The 20201-nt window shown below is 34.1% G+C and overlaps 2 protein-coding genes and 1 long non-coding RNA gene across 11 annotated transcripts; all 3 read left to right on the forward strand.

The window, feature by feature from the left end:
• LOC107638873 lies at window positions 4366-12209 on the forward strand. Of its 9 annotated transcripts, XR_001619883.2 has the most exons (8): window positions 4366-5185; window positions 5302-5446; window positions 7399-7649; window positions 7776-7857; window positions 9131-9214; window positions 9294-9561; window positions 9666-10017; window positions 10237-12209. XR_001619883.2 is itself a non-coding variant. In XM_021120817.1 (5 exons), the coding sequence occupies exons 3-5, from the start codon at window positions 9203-9205 to the stop codon at window positions 9716-9718; spliced, it is 333 nt and encodes a 110-aa protein (XP_020976476.1). In that variant the 5' UTR covers window positions 4370-5185; window positions 5302-5446; window positions 9128-9202; the 3' UTR covers window positions 9719-10206. The 9 variants fall into 9 exon arrangements, 2 of the variants coding, with proteins under 2 accessions (XP_020976476.1, XP_020976475.1); XR_002360715.1 differs by lacking the exon at window positions 10237-12209 and having other exon boundaries at window positions 4367-5185; window positions 7399-7654; window positions 9666-10206; XR_002360714.1 differs by lacking the exon at window positions 10237-12209 and having other exon boundaries at window positions 4367-5185; window positions 9128-9214; window positions 9666-10206.
• On the forward strand, window positions 13825-15821 carry LOC110270931. Its single transcript, XR_002360719.1, has 2 exons — window positions 13825-15442; window positions 15541-15821. It is a non-coding gene; the product is annotated as an uncharacterized LOC110270931 (long non-coding RNA).
• LOC107636048 lies at window positions 18404-19884 on the forward strand. The gene is made up of 5 exons (XM_016339583.1): window positions 18404-18605; window positions 18660-18848; window positions 18948-19110; window positions 19287-19659; window positions 19765-19884. The coding sequence occupies exons 1-5, from the start codon at window positions 18404-18406 to the stop codon at window positions 19882-19884; spliced, it is 1047 nt and encodes a 348-aa protein (XP_016195069.1).

Below are 20201 nucleotides of genomic sequence, written 5' to 3' on the forward strand. Positions count from 1 at the left end.
TTAAGATAAAAATAATAAAAAATTAAAAATTAAACATAAATTTGTAATTCTAATTGCCATAAATTTAAATTGATATCAATAATTAATTCTTATCTACTAAAGGCTATATATAGTGTTTCTGTTGTGGTTGATGAGTCTTGATATCAGAGGCAAATTTTTGTTTTTTAATTTATTATTCTTCTTCGACTACTTCATAGAGATAAGAATGTATTTTTCGTTTTTAATCGAAATTGATCATTTTAAGATACAAGTTACAATTTTTTATGGTGTTTTTTTATGTAGTCATTCTATTATATTATTTTTTTGATAATTTGATGATTGTTCTTACTCAAACTTATTTCTTTCGTCTAATGTTCCAGTGCAATTGTCATTTGTCGCAATCGTTTACAATGCAGCACATCCATCAAATACTATCTCGAGTTATATTCTGATTCGGGTTCCAATTACATGGATGTAAGCATTTAACAAAGGGACACTAAACTCTATTTTACTGAAGGATGATTGAACGCCTACATCTATGTAATTGGAACCCGAATCAGTGAATACAACTCGAGAAGATATTTAATGGATGTGGTGCATTGTAAACGATTACGGTAAAAGACAATTATACTGGAACATTAGACGAAAGGAATAAGTTGGAATAAAAGCAATCATCAAATTATTAAAAGAATAATATAATAGAATAACTACATAAAAAAACATCGTAAAAAGTTGTAACTTGTACCTTAAAAGGATCAACTTCGATGAAAAACGAAAAAATACATTCTTATTCTATGAAGTAGTCAAGGAAAAGTAACAAATTAAAAAAAATGCTCTAGCTCTCAAATCTAGACTCAAACCACAAAAGAAACACTATATATAGCCTTTAATAAATAGAAATTAATTATTGATATTAATTTAACAAACTTATTATTATTATTATTATTATTATTATTATTATTATTATTATTATTATTATTAATTGATATCAATATGAATTTGTCCTTAAAGTGTGTATTATTTTTAAGGGCAATGCTACGTAACCAAAATATTATAGATAATAAATAAAGGTATATGACTAATAGTATTTGCCTTGATAAGAGAGTGTGAATCACTTTCCTAATTTAATTGACGCAATTAATTTCTTTCTATCATTAATTATCTTTCCTTATTTAATTATACAAAAAGTTAATTCCAAATTTAATGTGAATCAGATTGCAAAAATTTCTCTTTCATTATTATTACATGTATTTATAATTGTATAATTTTTTTCTTTCAAATAAAAAAACTCAAATCACCTCAATATATTTTATAAAAAATAAAATATTTTAAATTTGATCAATTTTTATCAAGATCAGAATATAAATTTATATATAAAAGGAAATAACTACAGGGCATAAAATAGGAAATTTTAAATTTTATAATTAATGGTTTTATATATATGAGTTAGATAATATTTTGATTTGTTCAATTTTGTTTTGGTTTATATAAAGAATTAACTCCAACTGTATTACAAGAGAATTTTAGGAGTATAATGAGTGACGTAAATAGGTACGATACTAAACAAATATGGTAAAAAAAAAAAAAGAAAAAAGGATTGATTATTGAACGAAAAAGAAAGAGGATATCGGATTCTGATTTCACATTGGTGAATTTGAAACCTTTCCGTTAAGTTTATGATTTATGGTGAATTTTAGAATTGTGGATTTTAAAATTGATTTTTTCTGCAAAAAGTTTAATACAACAGCAACTTGTTTTCTTTACTAGAAATTCTTCAGTTTGACTTTCGAAATGAAACCAATTTTAAATGAAACTTTAGTCTTATTATTTTAATTCCATAAAAATTCAGAATTGTTTGAGTTATGATTTTAAAGATATGAATTTTTGAAATAAGATGTATTATGTAGTAAAAATCAGGTTCTATTTTCTAAGTAAGTAAATTTGAAACTTTATAATCTTTAATTCTCGAGTGATATTGAGATGAAATCAATTGGTGGTGAAAATTGAGTATATGTAGTATATATGATTTAAATTTCAGGATTTTCCATGTTTTAATAAGTGAGTTATGGAACTTGGAAGAGCTTATGTTCAATGGTTTCTAAAACAGAATTCTGCATAAAATTACTCAATTTCTAAGTTACATAACTCCTTCATTAAAAATGATATTGACCTGGAATCAATGGGAAAGGAAACCTGAATGAGTGAAGTTGAACCATATTAATTTTGAAGGTAATTGGATTTAACTTGAATTTTATATTAAATTTTAAATATCATATGCTACTGCCGTTTTCTGGTTTTTAAGTATTGCAGATCAGTCATGATTTTTCTTCCATTTTCGAAACTGGAGTAAGCAAAAAATTATAATTTTTAGTTTAGTAAAAATCTTAATCCAAAACAGTCGTATAGAAATAAAGTTTGTGCAATTTCGAGTTCATTTGATATTTTAAAAACAAGGTTGTAATTTGGCTGCCGATGATTATTTTGGTGACTGCTTTGGACATGAGATTCAAGAATTGACTTCTAGGATTACAACTTGATTCCTAACCAACCTTGCTCTTGTTTTTATGCAAATTCTTACTTCATTACGTAAAATGTTTTTTAAGGTTTTCGATGAAATATTTTACCCTTAGTCTAACTAGTTTTCATTTCACAAATCTTGCATAATCTAGTTTGACTTAAAATTGTTTTAATATGACGCAATATTTATGTTTTTACTAATTCTCTTTAATTTTTTAAATAATTTCCATGTTCCCTTTTATGGTTTCTATTAGAGTTCTTTGAAATCAAAATTCTTTCCTATTTGTATTTCGAATCTTTCTTCTGACATACTTCACGACCTTTGATCATTCTAGTTTGTTGGTGACATAAACCATTCCTTCGTATTCTTGTGAATTTTATACTTCTATGATTTGGTTTTAGATTATTTTGAAATAATTAATGATTACCCTTTTCTCGTTTCCTTTAAAGTTCTTAAATTCAATATCTCTTGTTAAGATGCAAAATAACTCTTTTTGAAACGTTTTCTCATGCCCGTACGTTGTTGCCTAGTTGTAATCCTATGTCTCCTTCCGAATTCATATGAATCTTATCTTTGCCGCTTATTCTTCTTTTACTGAGATTATCTCTTTGAACATACTCGCGCTTGTCTCTTTGAAGAATTGTTTGGGCACGACATAAATCCTTAAATCTTTGAAAATGTTCAATGCTCCTCTTAATCAGGCGGTATAGGTTTATGTGTTCTAATCGCGCCACGTAATTTGATGCGTCGTTTGTTCTAATGCGCTGTTTTTCTTCTTCTTGATCCTATCGAATTTCTTTGATTCAAGAGTTATCCTTGTAGTTGTCAGTTGATTCTTTTTTTAGCACCCTTCATTGCTTGTACATCCTTGTTTACTTGTGGTCTCAACAATTCTTTCAAACTCTTGTGAATGTTGTCCTTCTTTTATAAGGTTTTGTGTTCTTCTGAATAAACTCGAAAATTGTTTTAATGTCACGTGTGACCTTTAAGTATAGTAATATGATACGTTTGTTCCTTAAGATGTGTTTATGGATATGGAAGGTGAAGTGGTAAGTGTACGACGTTGTGAGGAGTTGTGAAAATTTCCTTTCTCGCAGAAGGGTTTGCAGATGTTAGGTTTATCGTCGGTTAGGGAGTTATGAAGTGACTGATGGAGTTAGGAAGTGGAAGTTTTGAAGTTGGTACGAGGTCTGTGCGCAGACGTTATCTTGTTTGTTTACGTTAGCCTGTTTTCAAACTTTTGCCTTCTAGATACCCATTTGTTTTAGCAAAGGCCTAACTAGAACACTTGCACTTCTTGTGACATCTTTGTTTTGAACCATCTTGTAATTTATGCTTTAGACCACACTTTTTTTTCTTTACACCTAAGTTTTGCAAAATATTTGGTATTTAGATAATTATATACATGAATACGCCATGACCTCTGCTTTTCTAAAATATACAAAAGTAAAGTATTCAAAACTGTTTTAGTATTTTACGTATTAAGTTAATTTTCGAGGACGAAAATTTTTATAAGTGGGGTAGGATGTAAGACTCCTAAATTTTTAAAAGTTATTAATAAATTATTTATGATTTATTTAAGACTATATTTTTAGAGATTTTTATATAAAAGTTGAGTAAACCTTTATTTATTATTTAGAGTTCTTATAACTAAAAAAAATAATAATGAATAGTTTGTATGCTTTAATTTTAATATATAGATTTTTAACCTTATTTTATAAATAAAAGAGAATTAATTTACTTATCTCTAATTTTTACTAAATTAGTATTTAACTGAAAATTATTTAAAAATTACTAATTAGAAGGTATTTTTAAAGATGGATATTTTATATTTAATTTGATTTTTATTATTATCCTACTTTTTATTTAAATCATAAATAGCTTGTTTTATAAAACTTTATTCAACCGTAAGAAAATTATTTGAATGCTTTAATGCTGATGCTTTGGAAATATAAACAAGACACAGCACTTCATTTTATTTAATAATTGTTATGATAACTAGATTTAACAATTCTGGTTCTGATTTTAACTAAGAAAAGATTGGGAGTTAATTATCACTTACTTCTTCCCTTTTCCTTTTCACGCTAAGCAGCTTTAACCCCTTTTTCATTCTCTCTGCATTTCACCGACTCATAAACAAAGGAAGCACACTCACATGCACGGAGAAGAAATCTAAGAAAGAGAGGCAGCGTCGATGGAAGAGGAAGACGCGCTAGAACTGGTAGGTCGCGTTGCTGCTGTCGCTGCGCTCTACCCAACTGTCGTCGCCGTTCTGTGGGGCCGCCGCCATCCCTGAGCTTACCACCGTTGCCCTTGTTGCCGAGCAAAAGGGAAAAAAGCCACGCGGCAGAAGAGAGAAGGAGGGAAGCTCACCGCGTCACAGTTGTCGCTCCCACCATGTCGCGCCGCGAAGAGAGACGAGTTCGCGTAGGGAAGAGAGAAATGCGTCCGAGAGAGAGAACGAGCACGAGAGGAAGGAGACAGCCGTTCTCATCACTGCTAGAGGTTCCACCGCCGTTGTTGGTGCCAACCGAAGTCACCGCCGCCTTTGCAAGCTTTTTCCCAGCTGTTTTGGTTCTGGTCCTGCTGCAACTCGCCAATGTTCCTACTCATTTCTGACATCTGTTCAGCCTTCGCCAGAGCTCGCCGTCGCCGGAGAAATACTTCCGAAACTTCTCAAATCCGCTGGTAACACTACCTTAGTACCAATCTGGTTTTTGGCTTTTCCTTTCTTGAATTTGTCTTGCTTCTATTTTGTTCCGTTGTTTTGATTATGAGCTTTTGCTTTAACTTGGAATTTCCAGTACCATTCTTGTTGCGCTCTGATCGGTTTGAATCCACCGCTTTTCTTGGTGTTGTGGTCATTGTCGTTATAACGGGGAGTTCATGTTGTTGCTACTGTTGCAGTTCCAGTTGCTGCAGTTTCAATTTCTGAGTTTCAATACTAAGGTAGGGGTTTTCTTAAAACTTATCTTATATTACAGAGTTGTTATAAATAGATATTACCGGGAAAAACATACTTCTGTGATTATGTTTGTCTTGTGGATGTGGTTGTTTGCTCGACTGAGTTACTGGTTGCTTGATTGATTGAGTGGTGTACGGTTGTAACTAAGAAATTGATTTGAAAGGTTATTTAGTTAATTATTATGAAAGCGTTTTGGTTTTTGGTTTTGAAGTTAATTTGATAATGTAAATGAATCGGCTTTGGAAATGATTTGAGATATGAAAAATGAATTGATTTTGGAAGCTGGTTTGATTTTAAAAAAGATTTATTATTGACATTGATTCGATTTGAAAATAATTTGATATTGGAACCGGTTGAATTTTGGAAAGTGATTGGGATTTGGAAATGGTTGAGAAAGAGTTTGAGAAATATTTGGATGGGACCCGAAAAGGGTGGCAGAGTCCGAGTTTTAGAAGAAATGCTGCCGAAATTTTATAAAATTGGAAGTTTTGTTTGAAGTAATTATTTAAAAAGATTTGGTTTTAAACGTTATATGTTTTAATATTGATTTATTTAAAAGAAGGAATTATGTCTTGAATTGGTATCGTTAATGAACGGAATGGAAAGAAGGATGGTGAGGATTTTCTTTGAAATATGGTTTCTGAATGAAATTGAAAATGAGATTTGAGTTGATGAATGATGATAATTTTGAGAATGTTGAGATATGATCTTTGAATTATTCATATGGCTTATAAACTTGATTTATCTGAGATACGAGGTTCCCTGGATAAAGTACCATGGCTTGCCACCACGTGTACCAGGTTGAAAACTCGATACTCTGTTGACCCTACGACGTAAGTGTGACCGGGCACTATATAAATTCCCGGGAATGTTACCCCCATTGAGAAATATTGATTATTTGAGAAAAAGTTATGCATAGACTCTTGGGGATGCACGTCGGGGGACAGTCTAAGGACAATTCAGACTTGTCGGGTTGGCTGGATAACCGACAGATGAGACTCATCAGCCATAGGACAGGCATGCATCATATGCATTTGTATGCTTTGTTTGAGTTTGAACTTGTTTTGGTTTGCCTAATTGTTAAAGTGTTCTTAACTGCTACTTGAACTATTTGCTGTAACTGCTACCTACTTGTGTTTTCCTTGTTTGTCTTTCCTGTGTTTGTCCTGGCGTGCTACGTTTGAGAATGAACTTTGGTGCTGAATTAATGACTGTGTTGTTTGATTGCGTGGTGGGTTTCTGATTGAGATTTTCTTATAAGAAAGGAAAGGTTTCGGATTTCTGAAAGATTGAACATTATTTCTTTGAAAAGGTTCTGAACAATTACCTATTGGCTTTTAAAAGATTCATAAGGCAATGATAGTCACTGGGCTTGAAAACAATTTTCTTGTTAAATATCTTCTTATGACAACTTTGAAACTCTGTGGTGAGACCATGTGGTTAGGTTCTCACCCCCTACAGTTTTACCTTTTCAGGAACTAGATGAAGATGCATTAAGAAGAGTTATACTGTGTTTGGTTTATATGCTGTTGTGTTAATTAGATTATTTTCTTTCCTCGTCTTTGTTATTACAATTTTGTAAGAGGGATAGGAGTTATATATATAAGAAGTCTTGTATATGAATCTATACCTGCTTGTTGTTTTAAGATAAAATATTTATTTTCGGTTTTCAAAAAAATCAGCGATACAGTGTCGAGTCACAGGCTTCTATTTTAATATTAAGTATATAAAGTAGTCGTAATACTTCTTGCTATCAGAGTGGCGCAGCCGGAAGCGTGACATTCTGGTAGTGAGGGTGTTACACTATAAGCCAAGAATCAGTCAAATACAGTTGGGTTTGGAACCGAAAGCCCAATTGACTCCAACATCCCAAAAAGTAACCCACGGTAAACTAGAATAACCCTCATCAAAAACCCTACTTTCACTGTTTTACCAGAAATTTCAAAAACATCTTCACACGTGCCACACCACCGGAAAAATCGCGGAACCCTCTTCCCTGTCCTCTGCGGCCTCCGCAACCCCGTGCTGAAGCCTCAACCCACCTCGCGCCTCCGCGCCTCCGGGAACTCTGCAGCTGCATGCAGGTATACCCGGCGCATCGGAAGCCTCCTGTTGCAGTTGCGCCTTCCGCTGGTGTTCCTCCAGTTCTCCAGCCCAGCATCTTCTGATCGTCTCACCAATTATCAAGTATGGTAGATGTTTCCTCTGATTTCCTATGCATATTTTGAAAACAGAATTGGACATGGTTTTCTGTGTAGTGGTAATGGTGAATTTTAATTGAGTGGGTGTTTCTTCTATGTTGGTTTTGCTCAGGTAATATAACCTCGGTGCATCACTGGTGGTTGTCAAGAGTATTAGCTGCATCTTTTCCTATTATTCGGAAGTTTCATCACAGGTAATTTTTTTCTTGATCCCTAATTGAATTTGGGTCTGTTCTTAATAGATAAAATCCAATCGAAAAAAGTTTGATTTTCTGATTACACATTTATACGAGGTTTTAGATGAAATCTGTTGGAGTTTGTAAGTTTCTAAGAAACATAAAATTAGAACTTTGATGATAATTCAAAGAAGCTGATGAGGAACACGTGAATGGTGCTATTGTTGTTTCTGAAATTGTTACTGTTTGACCCTTTTTGGGTGTATGTAGTTCTTTACCAAGTGGAACATATATTTAAAGACCATGTCTTTATTTATACATGTTTTATTATTGAAAGGTGTTTCTTCCTTGGAGCTTTATGCTATGGGCTTATTTGTTATCTTTGGTTAAGAAGTGTTTTTTTTTTTTAAATTCATTGGGGGTAAGATAGGTACTTCAATGGTAATTGTGATATATTTTCTAACTGGAATTGGGTTTGAGCTGATTTTATAAACCACCAGCAAGAAAATTTGATTTTTTCACCAATAAAATTTACGCAATTCATCAATTGCCAGAGTTAAGCCTATATAAAGATTAAATAATTTGTACTTGTATTATAGATGATGAGCTTTATTTACTATACATACAGTGAGCTCATGATGTTGGTGGAACATAGCCAGCTGAGTTTTGTGATGACTGATATTAAATATGATTTTATTTGTTCAGTACAACTTAATTTTCATTTGCAAATATTATTATCGTAAATTTATGTGCACTGATCATTTGTACCTGAAATAGACACAACTGCAAATTTCTTATGGTATGCATTTTTCAAATTGAACTGTAAGCGGTTCTTTGCAAGGATTCAATTTCCATATATGTACGTGCACTTAATAAATTAAGAATATGTATATTGAAATATTAGTCACTCAAGCTAATTAAAAGAACAATAATTGTGATTTATTTTCGAATTGAGATTGGGTCTGAACTGATTTTATAAACAACCAACAAGTAAATTTGATTCACCAATATTTGTTGGTGGTGTTACTACATCTCTTGGTGTTTATTAGATACCTAGAACGTAGAATTTGAAATGGTTTATTCTTGTTTTGTAATCTATGTTTAGCTTCAGGAACCACTTTGTTGGATGTTACTGAATTGCTATAACTAGCGAATGGATGTTTCTGTAGTTAGAATTACTACTTCGAATGTTAGTTTGATATGGTATTAATTGATGTGGGTTTCATGTTGCATCATCAACCATGTTTTATTGAGAACTCTTCTGATGTTGCCTATGATGTTTGTACAGCAGTTTCCATTAAAGGTTTAGGGGATGTTTTCTGTGAGACCGTAGCAGGATTGATTTGCAGCAAAACCAACCAACATGGGAAAAAAGGTAACATGATGTTTACCATTCGCAGATTACCATTCATATTATCGTATGTGTGACTTACCGTTTGTCTAACAATTAATAGAAATTGTTAGAGTCCCGATGCTCGCCCAGCTACATACATAACATGATGAGAACGCTATCTGAAAATAACTCCGTTGAGAAGCTTGCGGAGATTGATGAGATCGGATTTGGATTCTTGAGGCATGTTCCAAATTGGTCTGTAAAGCAAGCCATCATGGTTCACCTGGCTGAGTCGTATCAAGTAAAGCAGAGAACTTTTGTACTCGACATAGGCAACATCCGCCTCAATGCTGAGTTAATCGGGAAGGTCTTCGGCCTTCCGTCTCAAGGTAAGTTCCGATATCTTAATTACCTAGTCTTGCATAGGCATGCTGGCATAAATATCTTTGGGCATGGAAATATTACCATGCAATAACACATGAACATGTTGTAGGGGATCCATTTCCAGCTCTCGATGAGAGTAATCCATCCCACGTGGCCATTTAAAAAGGTTCCATAGACGGACAACAACCGGGCTTCGGGATTTAGTTTACAGTTGTCCAATGGCCACGGAATCAGATAGGATGGAGTTCAGGAGATACTTTCTACTGGTGGTGATGAAAATGTTCCTGTGCCCCACCACTCAACAGGTTCTCTCTCCATGGCACATCTACGCCGTGTTAGATGTTTCTGATCTGCAGAGATTCAACTGGCCGTTGGAAACTATGAAGTGGTTTGACCAGGCAGTCGAAAAGTATAAGCTGAAAGGGAACAAAACGTATGAAGGCTGCATGTTCGTCATGCTGGTATGACGCAATGACCATTACCAAATTCAGTATGCCGTTGTTTTGTGAACGAAATAAATTGTATAATAGTAATTTGCTTTACATTAGTTTGGAGAGTTCAGTCTCTAGTACTATTATTTATATGATATTTACTGATATGTTGATGATTTACTTGAATCTTTGTCTACTAATTTTGGATGCTTCGGTGTATAATTTCATCTGAATGTTTCTTGTCACTAGTTCTGTGTCGCTTTCTGGTCAGTGATGATCCCCTTTGGCGTAGTCCCAATGCATCTCACCCACTGCGTGAACACCCACTCGAAACTAGGGATCTCCTCACTGCCAAGTAAAGCACAGCCAAGAAGAGTAGACTTCCCATGGTGGTTTACACCAACAAAGGATGCAAACGGTAGACCATGCCTGAGAATACATCAAAAGCAAATGTAAGGTAACATGACAAATTTAACAGATAACTGCTCCTGCAATTCACCAATAATTATACAGACCTGTTTCTCCTGTACGTGGTGTCGAACGACACCACATCTCCGTAATATTCATACGAAGCCCTGCACCTTGCATCTACCTAGAGTGCGCTCCTAAATTTATTAGCATCGTCAACATCTATGGCATAAAAGAAGTTGGGATTGATTTTCTTCATTCGAACGAAATAATTCATCATCCCATTGAAGTTCGCATTGTCATCGGAGCATCGGAGATTGCTTGTAATGTAATTTCTGACATCCTTTTCTGAGAAACCCAGGTTTGAAGACCCACCAACTTCATTTGCCAGTGCTAGATACGTCTTGTTGGGTCTTATGCCAGCCTCGTCATTATCCGTAATGACGCACTTGGCATGCATGGTCAGCTCCCGGTACTCATGATAGTGGACAACTTTCTCAGCCGAACAGGGGGTGAGAATGCCTCAATTCTACCCTAGACACAACCCAACATTCCTTCTCCCTGTCCAGCAAGACATACATTCTTGCTTTGCATCTCATGGCTGTTATTCTGTTTGACCTAGTTGCTGCCTTAACACGAGATTCTCGATAACCCTCTCGAGTGCAGTGAAGAGATTGATTAATGGGTATCTTTGCGTCCTTCCGCATCTTGTCGAAGTTCGTGTTCCTGACTTTAGTTACAAACCCCAATTTCTTTGCATAACTTGCATAAAACTCCTGTGCCAAATGCAGCGAATCAAATCTCATTCCTATGACTGGGATTTCCTCTTCACTGAGCCCACTATGATCCGGCAACTGTAAAGCCAATTCATAGAACCAAATACAAATTAAAGATAGTATCAAAGTGGTAACTATAACGTGCTAACACACAATAAGAAATACTTCAAACCTCGCGTCTTAAATCCAACTCATCATTTCTCGTCACCATTGCATCGGTGATTTCGTCGACCTTCAATTAAAGACAATCGGGACAAAACTTTAATCCACTTATGACCATTACTATATAATGAAGCAATCCAATAAAACATATCAACAAATAAATGGAAACACATATAGCACTCAATCAGACTTTATAACTATCTCAAGTAAACAAATTATTTCTCCAATTTTTTCCAAAAACTAGTCATCTAATTACCATGAATAAGAAGCCTTCACAACACACATTTTAATAAAAAATTCTATTTGGAATTAATGAATCATTAACAACATGTGATTGATTGCATGCATTGTGACATAGACGGACAACACAGTGAGATTGAAATGGATCTTGGACTATTCGCACATTTAGGAGCAATATAAACTACCAATAATTTTGTCTTTTCCAACATAGATCTTACATGTCTTCCACACAACCCAATTAATTTCCATATCTACTATCTATGTCTATCTCTATTGGAATTTTTAGTATCAATGACATTAGCTAAGCATAGCCTTCTCCACAACCCAATGTATTCAATTTCAATCATACCTTATTAATATGTCCACTAGCAACGTCGGTGTGCCACATTTTTTTCAAAGAAATAAATTTAAGAAACATCTAAAAAACATGGAAAAGAAACATTCACACTTCAGGTTCTCATATAACATCATGCAATTCAAGACTAACATATACAACATACAACATACCAAGGAACCCTCTTAATTAACAACGCCATCGTCATTCAATTCATCATTGCCTTCACTAGCATTGATCATTGTGCTATTCGGTTCCCCTTCCGGAAGTGAGCGTTCCATGGAGAATTTTTTTCCCGAATATTTGCGCCGCGACGGCCACTTCTTCTTTTTAGAGTAAAAGCGGCACTCACCGAGGAAAAGCAAGGACGGAGTCCCGGTTTATATCATTTGATGTGGACGGTCTCAAGCAAGTGATGATGATCAACGTGACATACATGCAAGGCATCCAGGGACGTGTTGCACCAACGGCGGCTTCTTAGTGAATGAAAAGCGGCCCCCACGGTTGAAGAGTGACGACGGCGACACAGCTTGATTGATTGGGTGAAGACGGTGGAGGAGGTAGGCGGCTATGCTTCTTGGGGGAGAGAAAAAGAATGACGGCGCTAGTTAGAAAGGGTAACCCAGGGTAGTGAAACTGAATGCTCAGCGCATCTGTTTCCGTGATTCTCTCCTATGACTATCGTATCTTCCCTCATGTTTTGTATGTTGTCAACAATAATTTAAAAAACAAATTAAATTATAAATTAATAAAATTAAATTAATTATAATTAACTATGTTGTTCCATTCTTGGCTGATTATTAGTTGGTTCCATATACTTTTCCATCAGAATTTTAGTACTCCTGATAGAGGTCTTTACTTAATAACTATTGGAGATGACAACTGGTCTTCGTCAATATATGTGAACGGTAATTTCGGATGAATTCTTGACAAAGGATTAACAATTTTCCATACAAATACTTACATCGCGATATTATATCAATTGAAATACTTAGTATTTCCCAATCTGACTCTGCGACAGGATTTAAACTCTCAACACTTGTTTAAATAGACGGGTGAATTAATCATTCGATCAATCTAAGTTGATTCTAAATATAGTATAACTAAGTATTATGTTTGCGTAATAACTTGAACCAGGCATCCGCTTTTTAATTATTATCTTTTCAATCCATAATATTGTTTACGGGTTACTAATTAAACCTCTCCAATTGATCAGCATGGTATAATGATATAATTTGTTATAACTATGGATACAATTAGAAAATTGAAATACCATTTATATTTAGTAAATTTAATTTCAATCATAACAATATTTTTATTCCCAGTATTAGTTATAGGTAATTTTTATCACATACAAATTCAACTAAAATACTGAAATTTATTAAAATTAAGATAGAATATTAAAGATATTTATTTATTTGTAATTTAAAAAATTATAAATTCATCTTCCAATATTAGGACTTTGTATACAAAAATTTTAACAAATAAGAAAATAAACACGACTTAAATGTAATAATACAATATTATATTACATTTGGAATGAAATAATGATAACTTTTCAATCGACAATATAATTATATGTTGCTTTTTATATTTTTTTAAATATATTTGTTGTTGTTTGTGATAATTTGTTCGAGCAACATTGTTCATAATAAGAGTGGTAAAATCATGAGAAATGAAAATATTTCTCTGTATCACACGCCGGAATGCCCTACCAGCGAGAAATCATGCTACCACTAGGACACCTTTGCTAGATCTAACTAATAGTAAATTAGATATAGGGTTAAGTACTTTTTTTGTCCTTAACATTTTGGGTAAAAATCAAAATCGCCGCCAACCTTTTTTCTTATTAAAATCATCTTCAACGTTACAAACGTTATAAAATCATCCTTTTATCTATAATAATTTTTGCATTACCCCCACCCCTTTCCACCTAAAACAGAAAAATCAAAATGAAGAAAAGGAACAAAAGAGGGAGAAGAAAGAAAAGGAAAGGAAGAAGAGGGAGGTGACGGTAGGGAAGAGGGCGGCTGCCGCTGTCGCGTTGTGGCTGTAGCACTTGTTGCGATGGCCTTGTCGTTCGTCATCTCTCTTTCTCTCTGCTGGGGCTTGTCACGCCACCGTCGCTGGTGTTTCCCATCATTGCCGACGCCGGGGTTCAGCCGCTCTGTCGCTGCTAGGCCAACCATTTAATGCTCCCATCATCTTCTCTATGCATCCGCGGGCTTTCTCTTTGCCATCGCGGGACCTGGGCTCTGGTTCCTCTCCCGTCATGCTATGTTCTGCTGTGCCGTCATCGTTAGAGTTTCAACTGCTCCGTTGTCGCTGGGCAAGGGTTTCGTTGCTCCCCCATTATTACTGTACACCTGCTCTGTCTCTACTGTCGCTGGCAAGGGTTTCGTTCTTTCTTTTTTTATGTTTTTTTAATTTTTGAAGAACATAAACATCATTTTTTTTCTTTCTAATATTTTTTTAATTTCTGTTGTTGCTAATTTTGGATATGAAATTAATGATTGTTGAATAATTGTTTAATTTGAAATTTCTGTTAAAGGATAATTTTATAACGTTTTGTAACATTGAGGATGATTTTAATAAGAAAAAAAGGTCGGTGACGATTTTGATTTTGACACAAGACGTTAAGAACGAAAAAAGTACTTAATCCTTAGATATATCATATAAGAAACCATGATTTAGTCTACATTATCCATATGTGTTGTTTATTTTTTATTTTTTAATATATTTATTGTTGTTTGTGATAGTTTGTTCGAATAGCACTGGTCGTATTGACAAGAATCATAAAGTGATATGAATTGAAAATAATTGTGAGTAATTATATATCCTATAAGATATGTGATATTAATTGGTGTTTAATTTCTTCGACATTATTCATGTTAAGCCAACTATCAAGTTCTACGAAAATGAGAAAAAAGAGGGAATTTATTTGTGTATAAAATATGAGGTCTTTCAAAATTTGTATGATAGGTCTATCGTAAGGGAGTATTTGCCTAAGACCTTCTATACGAGATAGGTCAACTTTTGGCAGCACGGTGATTAATGGCAATTCAAAGGATTTAGACATCAAAAGAAGGTTGTATGTGATCCAAAAGATGAAATTTTTAAGTCATTAATGACTTATATTTAAATGTGTGTTTTATTTCAAATGTTTCAATATTCTAACAAATATATTTGCATTTGACATTTTACTTTCAAAAATAGCAACAAAATTATGCCTGGAAAAAACGTATTCAAGGAGCTCGCATAGTAAAAATGGTAGCAAGAAATCCTATGATCCTATTCTCAAATGTAGAGGTCAATGATCATCAAGACGGTTCGACTACTCAACCTATGCAACTTGAAAGAGGGGTCTTTTTAAACTATGAGAGTTTTCTAAACAATACCTTTGATATTATTTGAATTTATATTTTTGACATTTATTGATTGATATTTACGTGGAGATTATATCAGATAAACATACAAATGAGATACATGTTGGCCAAAATATTTCCAATTTAGACTGTATCCAACCAAATGAAAGGTTTGGCCTATTAATATATATCTTTGTTTCTCTCTACTTTGATCGTTTTCAAATTTATTGCATTATAAATTACTTAGTGTTTCATTTACCATCGACAGACCATTTTTGGTAGTGCGTGATGTCAGATCATCTACAACAGTGAAACTATGGGAGCTAATTTATCACAAGTTGGTGCAAGTGTGTGCGATGAAAATTATCAACTCATTACCACATTTATGGAAGTGTATAGAAATCATGTTTATGATTGATTAATTGATTACGAATGTAACATGTATTATTTTTGTATTTGTTCAGCTACCATGTGGCTATGACAATGTACTAACACCGTCCGTTATTAACTATACGTATTAATGGCTATGATGATTCTAATTTGGATCAAGTTATCAATAATAATGCACTCAATGATAATGATAAATTACTGGTATGCATATTAACAATCATTTCTATTAATTTGTTACTCATTTATTTGAATTTAGTCTATGTATGTATTCAATCAACAAAATATTATTTTTCTGCTCAGGTGTTCCTGGTGCTATTTCAATGCAAAGTAATTTTTGGTTAAAATTCATACTACTTGATAAGTTAACAATTATAATTAATATGACAATATACTACAATAAATATGTTTAAATTTATACTTACAGCTTTTGACATTGAAGATCCTGATTTTGAGTGTTTATTTTGTAAAGCACGAATGTGGTCGGATGAACAGTTGGCCAAAACGAATAAGTACAGACAACTGAAGTTTGGTTTATGTTGTATGGAGAAAAAAGTGGAGCTTCCACAATTATGACATCCACCACCAGAACTGGCACAACTCCATAGTGGTAAAGATATTATAAGTCAACACTTTTTGAAGAACATCAGGTCATTTAATGCAATGTTCAACTTCACGTCTATGGCTAAAAAAGTAGATCATCAGATTAATAGGGGGAAAACACCCCCTGTTTTCAAGTTGGGTGGTGAGAATTACCATTTAATTGGAATTTTATTGCCACCGGAAAATTGTAAGCAAAGTTTGCATAGTTGTATATATATGATACAAAAAATGAGATCAATAATAGACTATTAACTATAAGGTATTATTCTTTATATAGAGTACATCAACCCATTCTATGTTTGATAAATTTTTAATATCTAATTATGATATATGCTTGCTGAAATAAGAACATGAATGAAATCAATTCGGATGATGCTAAAATAGTCACACAAATAAAGCAAATGATGGACTCTCACAACATTTTGGCACGGACATTTAGGTACGCAAGAGACAAGTATGGTAATGGAAGAATACCAGATTTAAAGTTGAAGTTAATTAAGAGGCAAAATTGAGCTGGCAGGAGATATGATTTGCCAACTTCTTCTGAGGTTGCTACACTAATTGTGGGTGATGTTGAACAGCTGGCACAAGACAGAGACATAGTTATTGAAACAAAGACGAAAAGACTACAAAGGATAGATGTCCTACATCGACAATATTTAGCTCTTTAGTATCCTTTACTTTTTTCATATGGAGAAGATGATTTTAGGAAAGGGATTCCTGTCTCACGTAAGGTGCCAGGTAGAAGAAATCCTGAAGAAGATGACATATCCATACAACGGTTCTTTGCTTACAGAATTTAACATCAAATTCATGAGTCTCCTATTCTTTTGAATTCGAGAATACTTTTCTAACAATTTTTGGTTGATTCATACACCATGGTAGAGTTTGATAGGTTAAATTGGCACAAGTTCAACAAAAAGAAGTTACATGTTGATAAATATACAAGGCTCCAATAAAGTCTTATAAATGGTCAAGTAGATGCTGCACAGACAGGAAAGAGAATTGTTCTTCCAAGCACTTTTACTGGTGGGCTGAGGTATACGATTAACAATTGCAAGGGTGCCTTTGCTATATGCAAGTATGCTGGCTATCCTAGCTACTTTGTAACCATTACGTGTAATCCTAAGTGGGAGAAAATCACATGAGAAGTTGATAAAATGGATTTAAAGGCTCAAGATAAACCAGATATACTATGCAGGGTATTCAAAATTAAGTTGGATCACCTCATCCGAGACTTGAAGGAAGGTGAGATATTTGGAAGCATTGTAGAATGTAAGTTTGCATGTGTTTATATAAATCATCAAATGCTTGCTTTTTTTATCTACTGTGTGTGTCTATTTGGAGACTAACTAAGTGATTCAATATGTAGATGTACGCACAGTTGAGTTCAAAAAAAGGGGACTTTCCCATGCATACATATTGTTATTCATGCATCCAGACTTTAGGCTGCAATCACCTGATGACAAAGATCGCTTTATCTCAGCTGAGATTTCTTATTCTAAAAGTAATAAGGATCTATACGAGGCAGTGCAGACATATATGGTTTATGGGTCATATGGTCTGTACAATGTCAATTCTCCTTGCATGACACATGGCCATTGTACCAAAATGTTTCCCAAAGAATTTAGACAAAGAAAAATTATTGATGAAGTTGGGTTTCCAAAGTATAGAAAGCGAGATGATGGGCGAACAATGCAGAAAAAGGAGGTCCACTTGGATAATTCTTACATTGTTCCCTACAACGGTAAACTGTTGTTAAAGTATGCATGTCATTTAAATGTGGAGTACACATGCCAAACGAGCGCAATCAAGTATTTGGTCAAGTATATGCAAAAGGGAAATGATCGCGTAACTGCAACCATTTATGAACCATAATCTAACCAAAGCATACGAGTTGTGGATGAGATTCGGAGCTACTATGATTGTAGGTATATATCAGCATGTGAGGTTGCTTGAAGGTTGTTTGGTTATGAAATCCAAATCAAAGAGCTTACTGTCATTCCTCTACCATTCCATCTACCTGGTGAACAATCTGTTATTTATCACAATCTAGAACGTGTAGAGGACGTTGTTGACAAGGTAGAGAGCCAAAATACCATATTTCTTGCTTGGATGGATGCTAACAAGGAATATGCATAATGACCACCCTGACATATTCTGAGTTTCCTACAAAGTCTGTCTGGCAAAGAGATGGGAAAATATGGACACCAAGAAAAAGGGGATTCTCTATTGGTAGATTGACATATGTTCCTACAAGAAGTGGGGAAGACTATTACCTTCGCCTTCTACTGAATATTCAGATGGATTACACTAACTTTGAAGACATAAAGACGATGAATGGTGTAGTTCATGATACATTTTAGGATGCCTGTTTTACTCTTTGGTTGTTGCAAGATGATAGAGAGTTTATAGATTCCTTAAATGAAGCAGAAACTTGGGCATTTGCATCACATGTGAAGAGGCTATTTGCAATTTTACTGGTATCAAATAGTCTTTCAAGACCTGACTTTGTCTGGGAGAATTGTTGGCTGCAACTTTTAGATGATATTCTACATCGACGTCAAAGGAATTTGAACATGAATGGTATAATGCTACTATCTTCTTTATATATTTCATAACTTCAAATAATATCTTATGGATAGATATAGTTTGTTGACCTAGCTTTTTTCTAAATTGTGATAGATTTAGTTATGTTTGATGAGGATATCATGAATTTTATATTGTCAGATATAGAAGATATCATACATTCTTATGGAAAGAGCTTGCAAGAATATCCTCCAATGTCAATCCCTTCTGGTAGTAACTATTCAATGCAGGATGCACGACTAATAATAGAGGAACTCAGGTATGACAGACGTCAATTAGAGACCTTAACATCATTGATTTTGTGCATGGCGACTATGGGACAGAAGAAAGCGTATGACAGGGTTATGAGGGCTGTGAATGGATCCGAGGGAAGATTTTTTTCCCGTTATGGTCATGGTGGTTGTAGTAAAATATTCATTTACAATTTAATGTCAGCAAAGTTAGATTAGGGGGTAAAATAGTGCTTACTGTGGCTTCCAATGGAATAGCACCGCTTCTCCTAATAAATGGTAGGATTGCACACTCTAGATTTAATATACCTTTAACTGTAGAAGAAAATTCTATGTACAATATCCGACAGGGCTCACTCCTTGCCAAATTGTTGATAAAGATAGATTTAATAATCTGGGATGAGGCACCTATGCTTAGCAGGTATTGTTATGAGGCACTGGATAGATGTTTGAGAGATATTATAACGCATGCATCAATTGCTAATTGTGAGCGTCCATTCGGAGGGAATATAGTTGTACTCGGTGGAGACTTTAGACAAATATTGCCTATAATTACACGAGGATCTCGACAGGATATAGTGCATGCAACCATAAATTCTTCGTACCTTTGGGAGTTTGCTGAAGTCCTATGACTGTCAAGGAGCATGAGGCTAACTATGAGATGCAAAAATGAAAACCAACAGAAAATCAAGGAATTTGGTGATTGGTTGTTAAAAGTTGGTGATGGCCTACTAAGAGATAATCTAGATGGAGAGTCAGAAATTGAGATGCCTATGGATATGATAGTTCCAGATACTGAATAGGCATTTGATGAGTAAATCGACTTTGTTTTTCTGAGCTTGGTGCATAGCTATCAGTCAAGCAATTACTTTAGTGATCGAACATACTAGCATCGACCATAGATATTGTTGACAAGATAAATGGTCAACTACTGTCAATTATTCACGATGATAAAAATGTGTATCTTAGTTCAGATAATCTTTGTGTTGATGAAAGTAATATGGAAAGCCACATGGAATTCTTTGGTCCAAAAGTAATAAATGCTCTTAATTGTTCTGGTCTTCCACCTCATAAGCTCACACTTAAGATTTGTGTTCTAGTAATGCTACTTAGGAACATA

Source organism: Arachis ipaensis, chromosome B04 (genome assembly GCF_000816755.2).
Source record: "Arachis ipaensis cultivar K30076 chromosome B04, Araip1.1, whole genome shotgun sequence".
NCBI classification, from domain to species: domain Eukaryota; kingdom Viridiplantae; phylum Streptophyta; class Magnoliopsida; order Fabales; family Fabaceae; genus Arachis; species Arachis ipaensis.